General features: G+C 39.3%; 1 protein-coding gene across 1 annotated transcript in view; it reads right to left on the bottom strand.

Moving 5' to 3' along the window:
- Positions 1 to 1,716: 1,716 nt before the first annotated feature.
- The window catches only part of RASA1 (RAS p21 protein activator 1), a 68,329-nt gene continuing 51,894 nt past the window's right edge, over positions 1,717 to 18,151 (bottom strand). Inside the window, exons 16-25 of the mRNA XM_072860723.1 lie at positions 16,852 to 17,024; positions 16,487 to 16,646; positions 16,154 to 16,296; positions 15,287 to 15,402; positions 13,923 to 14,009; positions 9,479 to 9,546; positions 6,492 to 6,580; positions 4,739 to 4,816; positions 3,313 to 3,447; positions 1,717 to 2,584 (exon numbers count right to left, since the gene is read on the bottom strand). Coding sequence (XP_072716824.1) covers positions 2,501 to 2,584; positions 3,313 to 3,447; positions 4,739 to 4,816; positions 6,492 to 6,580; positions 9,479 to 9,546; positions 13,923 to 14,009; positions 15,287 to 15,402; positions 16,154 to 16,296; positions 16,487 to 16,646; positions 16,852 to 17,024 — 1,133 coding nt within the window. The 3' untranslated portion in view covers positions 1,717 to 2,500. The remainder of the gene's footprint in view (positions 2,585 to 3,312; positions 3,448 to 4,738; positions 4,817 to 6,491; positions 6,581 to 9,478; positions 9,547 to 13,922; positions 14,010 to 15,286; positions 15,403 to 16,153; positions 16,297 to 16,486; positions 16,647 to 16,851; positions 17,025 to 18,151) is intronic.

Here is an 18,151-nt window from a genome sequence, read left to right as displayed (position 1 = left end):
AAGAGTTTTGGTTCAGAACAGTTTGAGATGTGACTTCAGCTCAACTTAACGTCAAACTGGGCATTTAGTGAACTGGATAAACGCAAGCAGGAGACAGATCTGGTAACAGACCTGTATGTGCTTCCCCCTCTTCCCAAGCTTGTCATTGAAGCCGCTAAAAATACACAACCATGCCCATAACACACTCGGTACATTGGGGAAGCTCTTCTCAAATGTACTAAGAGGCTGCAGCAACATATTTTACAACATGGAAAGTAATAATCACACCTTTGTGACTTAACTCTGCAGCTGTGATCTCAGATCAGGTTGCTGTGACTAACTGACCTGGGGGCAACTAAGAATAATATTTTAAAAATCTTCCTAAGAAGTTAGTTGTCTTCCACATCTAGGGCAAAGTCTATTTCCTTTTCGTGTACTGTTTTAGGACACAAGCAGCTCTACAGTACACCACCTAAATGCAGCTTTGGGAGTTTCCTAGTTTCATCACCGCATTTTGTTTGTATGTCAGCCAAATCTGTTCTCCAACATTCGTATTTTTACCAGTGACACTATCTACACCCAGCCAACTAAGTCTACAAAGTAACCCACTTTATCCACTGTTTTTGACAAATCCTTCTACACAAGGATCCTTGGCTGACTAGTCAGGGGAGAAGAGCAGCTATTGCAATTTCACTTCAGAAAGCCTGACACCATTTACACAGCACCCTCATGATCAAGTGCAGGAAGCGTGACTTGACTGAAACTGTTAAGTCGTGTACTTGGTTCTGAACTGGGGGCAAGCTGTAAGCAGAGCATTCAGCAGCAGTTCATCACACAAAAAAATGTCACAAACTGGGACTGTGACTTGTGTGACCTAACAGTATACAGAGAGAGAACTAAGGAGGGCACAAAAAAAAGATTAATTACCTTTTCCTCTTGAGATGCAGTTTCATACAGGCTGGGCAATAGGTCAAGCAGTGGTTTTGTGGGACGATCTAAAAAAGAATTCAGTAGTACCAAGGTCCTGCAAATAGATATGTCTACTAGGCTGTATTAAGAGCATCACCTCTGTCCAGTAAGTGTAGTGCTTGTGACACCCGGGAGCTCTCAGCTGCAGCACTGGGCACGCACCTGCAGGAAAGCTCCTCAGCTGGAGACACCAGGGCAGCACAGCAAGAGCCAACTGCAAACCCAGAAGACATGCACCAATACTACAGCAAAGACCCAAAGATGAAGTTCACACAATGTAGCACGACAGTGAATGGAAAAAGCAGTTCTAACAGACAGTTGTTCTAGTGGTGTAACGACCGTGGCCATATTACACAAGTACTTATGCGATTATCTCATTAGTCTTGTCAGTCCATCTCAGCGTCCTTTTATTCCTTATCAGATCACTGCCTAGAAAAGTTACAAATGGTGATGCTGAAATACCCCTGAATCAACTGCATATTTTACTTTTTATTTTTTTTTAACAGTTTCAACATCTACTTTCTTGCCCCGTAAGAGATATGTACAAATTAAGGCATATGGAGGATTCACGCTAAAAAAGTGACACCGCATGGGCATCTCAAAGTACATCACGTGTGCAGACACTGTAAAAAATTTCCACAGCAGCCAAAGTTAGCCAGTTTCCATAAAGAGTTGATCCGCAGCTTGATTTATTTTAAAAACTTAATTTTCACTTATAAAAATAGTATTTATGCTAGACTTACAGTACACAAAAGACCAACCAATACATATTTTATAAAATGGTTTAATGAATGCATGCATGTCTGATACAATGATCAATAAATTTACTGAATTCAAATTATTTACTGTTGTAAACATTTTACAAAGCATGGTGATTTATCTGGATATACAGTTCTTGATGGAAGAACTATTCAGACTGAATCAGTGACACATCAAAAAATAAAGCTGACAAGACCCATTCTGCATATTCTCTTTCAACATGATTCCAGCAAGAGAAACAGCATGGTATAAAAAGTGTACAGTAAAGATTGTTCTACCATAACATCAAATTCTGGAAACTGTAAATACAAGTTAAAGTGGTTGAAACAGTCAAAAGTCATAATTATTGTAACCAGTCAGAAATTACAGTAAGAAATGTTATCCAGTTATATGTAGCTGTCAAAACAACGCATTTCTTTTCATGTCAGTTGATAACTCTTTTTCCAACAAGACAGCAAAACTTTGGCAATCAGAGGTGCTGAAAAAAATTTTCAAAGTCCAAGACAGTCACAGCATTTTCTTTGCGGAAGGTGAACTGTACACCAAGGCTCAGAGGTTGTGAAAACTGTTTCCAAGTGGAAAAAAGTGCAAATGTCCTGCACAGATAGCTTAAAAAAGCTGCTGGTACAATCATTCACCAACAGAATCTTTGTTTTCTTTTTGCATAGTTCACACATCACTGGGAATGTGACAGGGTGTGCTATTTTTGGCAAGAGCAAGAAGAAAAAGTGATACTGGTGTGAGTCGCCATGTTGGGCATGCTGGATCCATGCAGAATTCAGGTAGAGGGCTGCTACCTGATGTTGTTAGACACTGAATACTGATTTTGTTTTTGTTGAAGCAGTTCAGTAATAGCCAAAAGCTTCTTAAGAACATGCTGTAGAAAGAGAGAAAAACCATACATTAGCAACGGGAAACAGATTGGTCTTGCTTGAGAAGCATTTTCAGCATTAGCCTATCAGACCTGCTACTAGGTAGTTTAAAATATATTAGAACCACCAAAAAAAAAAAAAAAAAAAGGAACAGCTGATTCCCTAGTCAGTAAGACACTGCTTCAAAAGGGAAGTCTAAAACAGGGTTATGAACTTTGCCTCTCCACCCATGGATCTTTTTGCTGCTTTGTGGTTTCACAGGGAAGCTAAGAAAGTGTACTGCTAACACACTGTTGGGGTTTGCTAGAAGAGTTTGCCACGTTTGTTTACAAATGTACTGGCAAATTAGGAAGCAGAAATGGGAGGTATCAATAGAAAGCTAAAGAAAGTAAATTTAGTTCTCAACTGAAAAAAACCCCAAGATCCTAAAACTAATGACCCTGAGAGCCGGTCAGGGGACAGTAATTTTGTGGGCTTGGGCTTCCTCTAGGAACTAAAACTTCCTCTGGAAACTTTAAAAATCCTCTTTGGTTTTGTTGCATGAAGAAACAAAACTATGGACTAACTATTTGCCTTCACAGCTAGCTAATAACCTCTCAGTGAAACACGAGTCTTAAAACGTTTGTCAAGTCATACTGCTAGCCAGAGATGCTACAACGAATCCCGATATTAAGGAGTAACTCAAGACGTACTATCTGTACCTGTGATTTGTTCGTTAACCTTTGTCGCTCACCTGCATTACACCTCGCTCATTACTGAGCGTCCGGAGTTCATCTGAGTGTGCCACGCATATCTCATGCAAGGCCGCCAGATCACGAGATAGGTCAGTTCTAGAATGCTCTGTAGTGTCTGGAAGCTCAGGAACATTCTTCAACAAAAAAGATGAGAGCAGATTTAGGGTGCTGAGTACTCAGGCACACAGGAAGATAAATTACAGCTCCACAGCTCTGCCGACACACCTGTTTTACACTGTGAGCAAGTACTGCAATGTTAGTCTTCCCAGCTAAGTCTCCAGTCCATCTTTCTACTATGAATTATGTATTTCCTCCTCTCCGCAAGCATGCCTTTTATAAGTATACTGCAATTTCTACTCCTGCTGGAACGGTTCTTACTAAAAGATCGGGTATTGCTACACCTCCATTGAGCTGACCGGAAAGCTACTGCATATAGAGACTCGTCTTAGAACCCTCCTCTAAACGAGGGGGAATCCATCCATCAGCTGCTTTTTTTCCCCATCTAAATGAGAGAATAGCAGCAACAAAAATTCAGCAAAATCTTTAACTATCAAGTAACTCATTACACTGGTCATAAAACAATAATGTTGTAACTAAAACAGTAGATTAATCCAACAGTTACTCGCAAACCAACAGTTTTCAGAGACCTCATGCAAAATCTGTCATTTAAAGAAAACTGACGTTATCGTAATATACAGAACTTGCAATTTAACCGGAAAAAGGTGACATACGGCAACCTACCCAAATGCCACACTCATTTTCATATCTTATCAAAATATTCTGAGATGTCTTCTATGTCACTTTTAAGGGATCAATTCAGGAGGCTTGGCACATTTTCATCTTTTTTTAAAATTAATTCTTGGTTTAAAAATACACATACATAACATGAGGTCTTAACTCTTGTTATAGCTATATCATACACGAAACAGTAACAGTTTAAAAGAATACAGTAACTGCAGCTCACTTTCAAACTACAATATCTAGAATGCATGCAGCGACACGTTTGGTAATGCATAACTGAAATTCAACCTAGTATTTTTTAAAGCAAAATGTAATTTCAATCTCTGGTCAAAACCATATGACAAATTACATACAAGAATTTTTGTTTTAAAAAGTATTTTTAAAGATTTGTATTTTTGGCCAAAATTTCTAATCCTCATACCTATAAAAATCTATTTGAGCTTCTCACATCTACAGAGGCGCTAAAGGAATAAAGTCTAAGATGACATTTGATGGTTTTAATTCCGTATGACAGGCCAGCAATCTGCAGTTTCTAAACATGCATAAGAACAATTTATTCAGTTACAGGCATTCAAAATTGTGTGGGAGCTGATGCATTTTTGAGCTAGTTAATAAGAAGTGTAAAGAATTTTCATTTACAATGTTGCTATGTAACTTCCAGTGAAGATTTTTTTAAGCACTTACCCCCAGTTCATCCAAGAACATGATCATGCGATGTTTGTTGCTCTTGATGAAAGGATTTACCCCTTCCATATATGGCTCCTAGTAATTTTTAAAAGTATTCATTAGAACAAATCAATGCCAAGATAATTGTCATACCTGAAGTGAACACAGTGCAGTCAGACAAATGACACTGCAAAACAAGTACGTCATCTGGAGTAATTTTATTTTTTCAAGTGAATTTCTAATGTCTGGTGTGCAGCCAGTCAAAAGACTCCAAATTTTGGTGTTTTCTTACATTCAGAAGATTCAGCATCTCTGATTCAGAAATTTTATTATACATGCACATCAACATGAATTTGCATTAAGATGAATGTCTCTCAATACCTATCTGCAATGAACAAATGCTCTACTTTCAAAGGTATGATCAGGAATAAGTGCTCTCTTTCTTGTTCTTTCATTAATGCTTACATTCCAAGTTACATGGGTCAGAGAAAACGTTCCAAGTTATGTGGGTCAGAGAAATAACTTTATACTACCAGCCTGAAGTCACTTTCATTATGCTTAAGTCAACAGATTTATTTTTCAACCATGTGTCAGCCTGGGAACTGAGACAGACCAGTTGTTGCTGGCATTCTCTTAGTGTTATCACAGAAACTTTACTGAAAGCTGGGGCTTTTTAGTGCAATGTGTACACTTGGTTTACAACATTAATTATGGCTAGCAATATGAAAATGAGTACAAATAGAAGGGGTGCTTTGAAGTGCTCTACCACAGAAAACACCCATCTAAGGCGTAACTAAACGCAGGGTGAAAGCTGGGGAGGGGAGTCAGAGGTTGGCAGTTCTTCATTTGTTTCAGAACTGGATAATCTATACAAGCTGGGAATTTAGGCCTGATTAGTCTCAGTCTGAAAGGCAATTGCTATATACAGATAGAACATGTGTGTGGAATGCATTTCAAGGCTGTGTACAGAAGCACACCAATATTACTAAAAGATGTCCCCCCTTTGACATCAAATAATCAATGGAAATGCAAAAAAAGCTCCCATCATCTATTTAAGGCAGAATATTTATCCTGATTCTTTCCCATCACAGACTCCTGGTCTAGCAATTCTCAGTTGTCTTTTTGGTATGGATATTCCAAAAAAAAAAAAAGTGCCCATTTTACCATCATGGACACTTTTCTTGTGGTGGGATGACTGCCTGCCTTTCCTCTCCCACTTCTCCCCCCTAACGCAGGAAATACTGGAGTATGACTGCTACCTTTTCTGTTGCAAATGGAAAAAAGAATGCTCCACGTACTCCCACTGCTGTCTTTGGAACAAATGCCTGCTGAGTTTATCTGTGTTCTCGTAGCATCAATATATGGTTGCATCACACTCTGTAATACCTACTGGTATGGTCATTCGTTCATCAGTTGTTTTAACAGACCATAGCTGGCGTTCCTACTACCAGATTCAAAATCTTAATGGGATGTACCAAGTCACTAATGTGAGTTGCTGGATCACTTCCTCTCAAATGATTATGGCTCCTCTTCCCAATTTGACCAGACTTTGTGCTACTGCTCTAATTCAAACCAACACCCTGTTCAGCTCTACACGAGGAGGACAGAAGAAATCACAGGAACAAGGCCTCCTTGCTGATGAGGACGAACAGATGATGTAACAGGCTTTGCACAAGAAAACAGCAATAGATTTTTGCATGTATTAAGCAGGAACATTGAAATGTACTGGAAACAGTTCTAGGCTGTTCTGTGTGTGTAAAATTATATTCACCTTGGCTCCAAATTCAACCAGATTTGCTAAATTCTGCACAGACTTGGCGACCAGCGTCAGTGTTCTTGCAGCAGTGGGGGAAGGAGAATCTGGCGGGAATACAAAGTAGAGAGTTACTGGCCATTCCATTTAAAACTAACAGCAGTCACATATAAGTAAAGCTCTTCTCCAATTCATATTTTTTCATGGAATAAAATATTTTTAACATTGTAACAGAACTGCATGTTGAAGATGTCACTTGGCGAAGTAAAACTTACGTTGCTTAATAATGTCCACAAAAATATATTAATATGAACATCTGATTTTCTGGAATAGTTGCATACAGAACAAGTATGCAAAATAAAGTGGTGTTAGTAAGAGTTAGGTGAAGTAAGAAGCGCTTTCACAAGAAAGAAACTGTTCTGTTGAAAAGAGGATTATTTGTTGTTAGAATAAAAACAATTAATTTACCTTTAGAATTTTAAAAAAAGGCAAGTTTACCTTCTTCCTTATTTGTGTATACCCACAAAAGTGGGCTCTGACAAGTTATACAAATGACACTTTAAGTTACTGGCATCAGGAAAACAGAGTCAACATTACGTACAATTGTGGCTTGTATTTCCATGAAAGTATAGTGACTTGCTGTACTTAACATTACACTTAACACTTTACATTAACCACTTCGTCAGTTAAAATTTCCTTTTCCAAGAAGTGATATTACCCAGTAATATCTTACAAAATTATTTTTCCCTCCAGTTACGGTAAATGGCCTGGTTGAAAGCCAGGTCTGAGGTGTTCCAAAACTGGCATGGTTATTATATAAGCTCTAAATTTTATAATTCTTCATAAGAATGTTATATGCTCTTCATTGTCTACCTGCATCTTTTGTTGTTCTTTCTTCCCCTCCCCCTCCAAAATCCACTGAAAAATAAGTTCTAATTTTTCTTGCATAGCTGCAACTGATGTCAGTTGTTCATCATATCTAGTGCTTGGTACGATACAAGCCTTTGAAGCAGCAATGCTGGAAAACATTCCTAGCCTTGGAATCTGGAACTTCAGGTTAGGAGAAGTGGTCTAAAGAAGTGAATTACTTTAAAAAAAAATCAAAGATGCTTGAAACAAAGGATTTAACTTTTGAAATGAAGATTTTTTTTTCAATCACAGTTGTTAAGGTGATAGGATTGCTGCTGATACTGAGCTGTACCTATACACCTAGACTTCAGGATACTTTTTCCCCTGTTATGGGAAGAAGGTATGCTGGAAGCTTTGCTCCAAAAGAAGGACTGCCTCATCCCTTTTTTTGAACAGCTCTAAAAGCCCTACACACAGCATCTATAAGTTTACCTTAGCAGTAGTCAAGAATATTAGTTGGATGTACATGAGTTTAACACTGACAGACAAGCTTAAAAGGGATTACTCAAATTTATAGGTAACTTTTTACACCTGCAGACATAGTGCAACCCAAGTTAGGCGGTACCTAACTTGCAAGTTATCTGAAGATAATAAAATCCTAAAGAAAGGATCACTGTGTACCAGGCAGTGTTTTTCAAATGCTTTCTCCAAAGCATGTATGGAAACGATTACTGGGTGAGAGAAAGGAACTTTCTGTTCGACACAGCCCTTCTCATTTAGCGTAACTTAAAGAGAAATTATGGAAAACATGCTACATTGTCTTAAAAACTGGCTGTGAATAAAGAAAAAAAGCTTTTCTGAATCAGATTTCTGACTTCCTCCTATTTCCAAATCAACGTTTTACTGGTAAAAATCAAGAAACTGATAGGGAGGGAAGGAGGAAGAGCAATAGCTAGTGCAAACTCAATGCCCTCTAGCTTGGGGTGATCTTTGCCAGAAAAACCCCAAACTAAACCAAAAAACCAGAAAACAATGATGAAGTATAACATAAGCAAACTTTAAAACTAAGCAACTCAGATATCTGAATATTTTAACTTTAGTAATAAATTAGTAATAGAGTTTTCAGTAGTTTATGCTTTTCCTTTTTTCCTCCCACAGAAGTTAAGTTAAAAATGCCCACAAACATGTCTAGGTGCTTAAGGCAAATGCCATGGGATAATCTATGCCCTCATCATTAAACCTTCACAACAGGAAAGCCCCGCGCCAACAGCGTGTCAGATGTGGTCCCTGATGTTTGCCACCATCCCCACTGCCCCTACGAGCTGTTGGCGAATGCTGTCCGATACCGGCCAGCACTGTGCCACAGGCCAGTACAGCAGTTCTGCAATCAGGAATGTTCCCTGTCACTGTTTTAGTTAACTACTATAGATGCACTCTACGAAGAGAGCATCAAAACACAGGATAAGACTTTATGCGGTGAGAACATTCACTTAGACAAGCCCATGGGAACTCTCCTATATATGGCCTTTAAGTCAACCAAGATTAACTCCTCAAGTCTGCACAACCCACCCTTTCTAAATGCCACCCCTCTCTCATCTGTAAGATTCCGTATTTGAGATTGACTGTACTTAATGAGTCAAAGTAAAGACTTCTTCAATGGCTGGAAGCTATCTAAGCAGGACATTCGAACAAGTTACTCAAGCATAATTTTCTAGGTGCGCAAATGTATTCCAAGCTCTGCAGACACATTTTCAACTTTATAAATCTTGTTCATTTGAGAGATACCATTGAATTTCAGCCATTAACTTTGGCATTGCATTGTATTCAAAGTGACATCTGAAGATCACACACTTACATTTTTCACACTGCTAGGATATATTCCACATTGCTAGACTTTAACTCAAAGCTGTATTATTAAATACAACAATGCATGTTTTTCTGGACTTTAAAACAACATTGGGGATAACCACAATCTAACCTTTAAGGGTGAAAAGCATATGTTGGCTGCCTCATGGAGAAGTCAGTCACGTGATGTGGATAACATGACTTTGGACACAGCATTCAAAAAAACTTTGTATTTCGCTACATTAGACACTACAGTAATTTCATGCCTACTACTGTATAAAGTATGAGATCAATCTGAAGCATATAGTCACCTGAGATGATACTAAACATCCTTGGGTTCAGGATAGCAGGACAAATCAGTCGAAGAAAAACAAAGCCACTGAAATGGGAAGAAAATTGTATTTTGTTCAATAAAATTAGAGAATTAATGTAAAATTGTGTAGTCTTTAAGGATTCAAATTAGCGTGGAATCTTTTTGAGACAGACACCAACCAACCAGCCTGTGCTCTGTGAATACGTTAACAAATTAAGGATATCATGCTATGACTTCAACTACGATAAAAGCTGAAAGAATAGGCATATTGATTTCCCAATTAAGGTGAACTGTTGAAACCATGTGGGAAGAGCTTAACTGTAAAGTCATACTGAAGCCAATCTCAGACCACACCAGCTTCAAAAAGGAGGAGCCCCTGGTCTCTGACCTCCCAAAGGTTTTCCATTGTCTGCTACCACAAGGCATTCATCCCACAGCCACCTGCTCCCCCAAGCCAATGTAAGGAGGAGTGCAGGAGCGGGTGGGCAAAAGGAACCTCCCTTTTGGCAGCAACACAGCCTTAGGTCAGCTTAAGCTGATCCACATCCCGATGACTGTATGCTATAGTAGAAGAATAACAAGGGATCTGCTGCCTTCCTCCCAGAAGTAATTGCTGCCATCTAGAAAGCTGGGAAAAAAGCACTCTGTTTTGACTGCAGAACTAGGAACTCATTCAACAGAAACCCAGAATAGCCTTCAGTAGCATGAGAAAAATCTAACTTTCAGTTAATAGCAGAAGTAAAAAACATTCAGCTCAGGTTAACCTCAATTCCAGCTAATTGCTATACAATGAAGTGACATATGGACCAACTAAAGCAATGTAAATCATCTTTAATTTTGTTTGGAGTGCTTGGACACTACCAGCAGACTGGTTTTCACTGCAGCAATACCAAACCCTGGCCACTTAAAGAAGGAAAGGGACCTTACACTACCCTTGCCTGTTGATAACTACACAGTGATGATAATGTCCATATTACTTGAAAATAACACACATAGTAGTGAGGTTAACACACCTTCCGTATGTCCAAGACACCTAACATATACTGTTATAGATGTTTCTTCTCCAAGAACCATGAATTATGGGCTGGTAAGACAACAGTTCTTGGCCACATGTGAAGTTAAAATATTTTCCGTGGTGTGAATTTAAAGCCGTGAGGAAGTAATTAATTCTGAAGTCATGGTATATACACCAATTCCTCTTTTAAAGTGCCCAAAGTTGAAGACCAATGACCTATGAATATAGCACAAACCCTGCTGATAAAGAATATCTGGTGCTTCTTAGCATGGTCAACCTGTCTAAATTAAGAATGAGTCAATATCTACATGGGGGTTTTACGACCAGAGAGAAATGGCAGCACCTTCTGACTGCATAGTAGGGAAGATACCCAGACATCTAAAAACTGTCCATCTGCCTCTGAATATTTAACCATTCTTGGACCAAAAATAGTGCAATAAAAGATAATAATCATCACTGAAGGCTGTGAAACTGTACTCTAGAGAGAAATCACTAGTATCCACTTGTGAAGACTAACATCACAAGAGCAAGGGATCCAATATTTATAGAATCCAGTGGAGACCTCTGGAAAACCCTGAATGTGAGCCGTGTCCGCTAAGGAAAGCCACATGGTCCTCTCTGGAGCTGGCAAGGAACAGAAAGAGATATGGTATTCACTGCTGAGCTCTACAGCCTTCCAGTAGGTTAAGCCCCTCAAAGTAAGAGGGGCTCTCACAATAAGAGCAGCCTCCATTTGAAGGCAATGCCCCTGCGTGGCACCCTGGATAACATAAGGCTTCTGGTGCCAAATAATAAACACAAGCCGAAGACAAATCCTCTGAAAGACTCCATGGGAAATTAACCTCAGCAAATCATATGACTGCCAGACACCGCAAAAAAGGAAGGATGTGGGTCTGATACCCTTAAAACCCCCAGTAGCGTTTAGAAAAACAGTGTCAAGACCACATCTTTGTCAAAGATTTTTGTTTGACCTGCACTGGCAATAAACAGTGTTAGAGGAAGAACCGGTGTATTGCATCGGTTCATGAATGTACACTGGTGTTTTTGTGGCTGGTGCAAGTTCGGAGGTGCCAGGTTCAGTAACCTCCTGCAACATTTTTAGAAGAGCTCTGGAATGTTTCAACATGATTGGGCTGGAGCAGAGAAATGAAACAAAACTGGGACAGCATAGAATTAAGTGTTTTCGGCAGACCCAGCAGAGCAACAGCAGAGCCCGGGAGCCTTCTCTGATGCAGAAAACTACATATCCCAACGCAGACAGTACCTCAGTGAAATCTAACAGTCCAATTGTCTTTATGAGAAGGTACTAGATTCCTTACTGTGTTGGGTCTGCATTTTAAAGGGCATGGATCTTAAACCATGTAAAATTTCTCCAGCAATTAACACACACTACATAAGAGTCCCTGGGTAAGGCATAGTCCTCCGAGATGGCGTATGACAGGACCATGATCTTCAGAAGTCACTGATCTCTACAGGTATCACAAAGGTTAACTATTGCTTTGAGAGAAGTTTTTTTTTCCCACCATGAAAAAGGAAATTGCTATTTTAATTAGTCTGTAAAACTTGACAAAACGCAAGTAAATTTGAAGTTAAAACTATTAAGTAATACTATACTGACCTCTATACTACATCATCTTATTCTGACAAGGCTCTAGGAACGTGATTAAGAATCTAGCAAGCTCATAATCCTTAATTGGGATATCATGCCTCAGCATCATAAATTTAAATACTGCTGTAACCTTTGTAAGTACTATACACCACTGAGACACACACAGGTCTATGGGGCCGGATGGGATCCACCCAAGGGTACTGAGGGAGCTGGCAGAAGTGCTCAACAAGCCACCTTCAATCCTTTACCAGCAGTCCTGGCTCACCGGGGAGGTCCCAGTTGACTGGAGGTTAGCACATCTGACGCCCATCTACAGGAAGAGCTCGAAGGAAGATCTGGGGAACTACAGGCCTGTCAGTCTGACTTCGGTGCCAGGGAAGGTTATGAGCAGATCATCTTGAGTGCCATCACATGGCACGTACAGGACAACCAGGTGATCAGGCCCAGTCAGCATGGGTTTATGAAAGGCAGGTCCTGCTTGACTAACCTGATCTCCTTCTATGACAAGGTGACCCACCTAGTGGATGAGGGAAGGGCTGCGGACGTTGTCTACCTGGACTTTAGTAAAGCCTTTGACACCGTTTCCCACAGCATTCTCCTGGAGAAACTGTTTGCCCACGGCTTGGACAGGTATACACTTAGCTCGGTAAAAAACTGGCTGGATGGCCAGGCCCAAAGAGTTGTGGTGGATGGAGTTAAATCCAGTTGGCGGCCGGTCACAAGTGGTGTTCCCCAGGGCTCAGTGTTGGGGCCAGTTCTGTTTAACACCTTTATCAATGATCTAGACAAGGGGATCGAGTGCACCCTCAGTAAGTTTGCAGACAACACCAAGTTGGGCAGGAGTTTTGATCTGCTTGAGGGTAGGAAGGCTCCACAGAGGGACCTGGACAGGCTGGATCAATGGGCTGGGGCCAACTGTATGAGGTTCAACAAGGTTCAGTGCTGGGTCCTGCACTTGGGTCACAACCACCCCATGCAACGCTACAGGCTTGGGGAAGAGTGGCTGGAAAGCTGCCTGGCAGAAAAGGACCTGGGGGTGTTGGTCAACAGCCAGCTGAACATGAGCCAGCAGTGTACCCAGGTGGCCAAGAAAGCCAATGGCATCCTGGCTTGTATCAGGAAGAGTGTGACCAGCAGGACTAAGGAAGTGATCGTGCCCCTGTACTCAGCACTGGTGAGGCTGCACCTCGAATGCTGTGTTCAGTGTTGGGCCCCTCACTACAAGAGAGACATTGAGGGGCTGGAGCGTGTCCAGAGAGGGGCAACGAAGCTGGGGAAGGGTCTGGGGCACAAGGCTGATGAGGAGTGGCTGAGGGAACTGGGGTTGTTTAGCCTGGAGGAGGCTCAGGGGAGACCTTATTGCTCTCTACAACTACCTGAAAGGAGGTTGTAGCGAGGTGGATGTTGGTCTCTTCTCCCAGGTAACAAGCGATAGGACAAGAGGAAATGGCCTCAAGTTGAGCCAGGGGAGGTTTAGACTGGATATTAGGAAATTTTACTTCACTGAAAGGGTTGTCAAGCATTGGAACAGGCTGCCCAGGGAAGTGGTTGAGTCACCATCCCTGGAGGTATTTAAAAGATGCGTAGACGTGGTGCTTAGGGACATGGTGTAGTGGTGGACTTGGCAGTACCTGTCAATGGTTGGACTTGATGATCTTAAAGGTCTTTTCCAACCTAAACGATTCTATGATTCTACTATACAGTTTTGTCACTGAAAGAAACGTAGATAAGCACACTGAAATATGTCTTTAACAAGATATGTCTTTAACAGTATGTTTTAAAAAGATTATTTTCAGAATAAAGTGACAACTAACTTACCTAACAACTCTGGTTCTCATGGTGGTATTAGCTGGCCACTTGTTTTGAACAGACTTCTGTAGGCACCCATAAATATACCTCAACGTCCTGCAAAAATCATAGCTAATTACTCATTCCATTAAACTTAGAGAATCAAAAAAGCTCACAGAAAGGATCTGGACCAACCTCCTACTTGATGCAGAACTATTACCAATTCTACATTTATAATTTAGACATAAGCTTTAAATTAACTTTAAGTAAGAGTTAATTTGTAAGTTAATAAATTTATAAAAAGTCAACTTCTAAATTTCTAAATTTCTATTAAAAAGTAAATGTATAAATGGCAAGGAAAAACCTTCATTAATACACAATTCTATATGCAATTCAGTGATTACTCAGATGTGCTTTAAATGCTTTATAACTATTTCCTGTTTCTTAAGTAGTATTTCCTTTTTAAAAAGACAATTTTGATGGTTTGTGGTTTTTGGGGTTTTTTTATTATTATTATTTTATTTTATTTATTTTTCTCTTCTTAACTAAACAACAATTATTCTTTTCATAAATAAGCGTTAGGTGTTTAAAAGTTAAGCAACCACAGCAACAGTCCTCTCCAATAAAAAAATGGGAAAATTGTAGTATATTTCAGACCATATTGAGAGCTGCATCATATAATCAAAAGGAGTGCAACTTTTAATGCTAACCTTGCCAGCACTAACACAAAAGAAACACTTCTGTGCTACTCTGCCATCTCAAAATTGAGGGTTTTGTTTACTTTAAAAGCTAACGACACAGTGAAAGTAAACTGTTAGTATTATCCACTTTTTGTTAGATAGTTCAAATCTAAACTATGAACACAAGTTATTTTAGGAATTAAAAAAAAGGGAAAAAACCCACCCCTCTGCATTTCCCTAGCAGACAGAAGCAATCATAGCATGGTATCATTCTACTACTACCTGTTTGTATTTTTAATATGCTGTTAATAATTCCATCTCTTTCTCAGAGGAGGAGGACTGGAAAGAATTTGTAATCAACTTAAATATATATATTTGTCTGCTAACTACTACTGTCTTCTACTTTTTTGTGGAAATATTAGATTAATTATTTTTATTATTCTTCCTTCCCTGACCTCTTGGGCCTAGTAGCTTCTCCTTCAAAGAAAAGCATGTGTGCTAGCAAGAGGCTTTTGCAAAAAGCACAGTTAGTTCCTGAAAGTGTTATTTTTTTCCCCATCTATATTCCTCTGTGCACACAGCAATCCTGAAGACTTTAGTCTTACGACTGATTCGCAGAAGATGAACCAGTAAGAGCATCATTTTAAAGTGCAATGTAATTCACACAAACAGGAATTTTCAAATACAAATCTGAACAGAAAAGTGCAAACTTACGGAGGCAGTATCTCTGCAGCCATGAATATTTTCTCCACCAATTCTGAAAGTATACTGAGTAGATGTGCCAAATTAGTGTTTACATCTTCATTTTTTTCTAACTTTGAGGGATTTAACTAAAACAAAAAGAGAAAAAGATTAAGTTTCTTCTCCTAACTAGAACTACATGTATAGTTTCATAATATTACACACTGAATACTACTTCGAAGTAAATTAAATATTTTGGTGCTGTAAAAGTCTCTTAGACAACTCACAAGTCTGTTCCAATGGCTACTCAGGAAATGTGAAGAAGCAATGGTTTTAAGTTCTAACACACTAGGCTTTTAACAGCTCAGATATTCACCACTATCCATCTGCATCACCTTTCTGACTCTCTCTGAATCCAAATTTCTGAGAACTCCCATCCTTTCCACAATTAAGTTAAAGTGAAACACATAAGTTAGAAGGGTCATTTTAAAAACAACAGTTTCAGGATCAATAACAATCATTTAATATCAGGAAGTTTTAAATGAAAACTAAAGTTCAGACATTGAGGTCTACGATATCTTGAGTTTACTAGAAGTTACTTAGGTTAGGCCATTCAGTAACTGCTACAGAACAGCCTACAATTGTTAAAGAATACATACATACTTTGAAGAAATTTGAATTAACAAAATTAAAAGTTCTACTATGAATATTGTTCAAGCCAACATCTAGGAAAAAAATAATCTCTTAATGAATCCAGTTTCTTTATTTCTCATGTAAATGAATTTTAGTTCTGAGATTAATAAGTGTTTCAGAAGCTAATATTTAATGCAGACGTATAACCACCAGTACGTAATTGTGTCAACAAACTAAAATGGTTAAAAACGTAGTTCAAGGTATCACCTCACAGGACTGCTTGCTCTCCATTATCTTTAATATGGAGTCTTTCAGTGCGTGGTGAACAAAACTTGTTGCTGTGGCTTTCATATACTGCTCCATCAGTGTACTTGCTAAAGTGGTGGCACGAAACAAGGTAGTAGCTTCATCTGAAAAAAAAAAGACAGCAGAGACAAAAGTTGAGAAAAGGAGACAACAAAAAGCAGAGGAAAAACGTGCTGTGTTTACACTTTGATATATGTTGTAACTAAAGAAGGAGGAAAAAAAGGAAGGCGCTGGAGCCCTTCCCTCCCCACCTCCCAGAGTTCCAGTAAACTTTAGTGTAATTCAGTGCAGTACCTTCCATGTTTATCTCCCTGTCATTTAGTGTTCGTAACAACAAGGACTCAAGCTTTTCATGAAGAAAAATCTTCAATAAAATGCCAGCCAACAGTGTTCTATCCTGTCCACAAACATGTGATAAGGCATAGACTACATGAAGTTCTTTCTGGAGTATAAGCTGAAATAAAAACAGAATTTTAAAATCTTCAGAAGCTTCTCCTAACATATAACAGCTTTGAAAAACTGATATCATACATCTGTAGTGATAGATGTCACTATAAACATTATTTAATGATGTCAACCAGTGTTACTGAGATCAGTCTCAAACAACCAACAAAATGAGTTTTGACAGATAAACCAAGGAAAGTTAAACAACTTCATACCTCTTTAAACTCATTGTACTCCTCTTCTGGCATGATCTTCTCTATAGAATATCGTGCTCGAACACGCAAAGATCCTGGCTCAATACCCTTTAATGGTACATGGGAACTGAGTTGAAACCACTCATCTGTTGCATGTCCTTTTTGTAATCGGCTTAATTGGCAACGCATAAACACTTAAGGAAAAAAAGCATTGTTCAAGTAAGTTATCTCCAGCAAAACACTGCTACTATTGAATTAAAAAACAGTTTATTTTCAGCACGCCATCTTGTTTCAGCAAAAGAGTATTAATAAGTGTAATCAAGATTTTTGCCATCAATGTATTGACAGATTCTCTCTTCAAGGGTTTAACAGACTCCTGTAAACTGAAGAAGAAATATAAAGCATTCTGTAAAGAATGTATACATATACATTCAAAAATGCCGCACGGATATTGACAGTTTTCTTTGTAACACCCAAGTAGTGAGTAAAAAAGTGCTACCCTGCAAATCCAGGTAGCAGTCAGAAACTAAAAATAAAGTGTTCAGAATTCACTGTCCTCTTTCCAGCTTTGGGCTGATACCACCATCAGGTCTGCTCCTTGACCACTTTGTTACTTCTTACTGTTTATTATTATAGTGTTGCTATGGCTTTCCCAAACACTGCCATATGTGCTTCTTTTACACTAACTCCCAGGTAAAGGCTGTAACAGTTTATGCAAATTATGTTAGAAAGTGTTCCCAAGCAGTTGCTGCCTAGATAATGATGAAAGTCAACCCAAGGACGGCCAAATCATTAATTCACCTTTTCATCGCATTGGTACCTTGAAATTGCCAAGCAATGACCTGGACTGCAGCTGAAGTCGGGCCCAGCAGCTGGCTGGCAAGCTGCAGCAGTCAGAGCACAAGCCCCTCCAGAGCAGGTGCATGTGCTCCCGAAAGGAGTTATTTTGCACAGAAGGGGCCCAGGCACTTGCAGAGGCAACACTGTGCCTGTGAAACACCCACCACGCTCCAAGAGGGTCCACAGTTGAAGTTTCACATTTAGCCTGTCAGTCTGGATCTTTCAAGCAAATGCCCTCTCTTTCCATGCCTCTCAATGAGATCTGCTTTTAAGTTCCTCAGATTAAAAACAAACAAACAACCAAAACAACCAAAACCAAGAGTTCTGGGGTTTTTTTTTGACATTTCTGCAAAGCCCATACACCACACTGCCTTGCAGAAATTGTGAACAGTGCCAGTAGACTTCCCATTGCTCCAGTGTTGCAATATACAGCAGGATATCATTTGATACTGGAACAGAAAAACATCACATTTATAATGCT

The sequence above is a fragment of the Ciconia boyciana genome, chromosome 4 (assembly GCF_034638445.1).
Source record: "Ciconia boyciana chromosome 4, ASM3463844v1, whole genome shotgun sequence".
Lineage (NCBI taxonomy): Eukaryota > Metazoa > Chordata > Aves > Ciconiiformes > Ciconiidae > Ciconia > Ciconia boyciana.
Note: the sequence above shows the minus strand (reverse complement) of the source record. Positions and strands in the feature narration are given on the sequence as shown.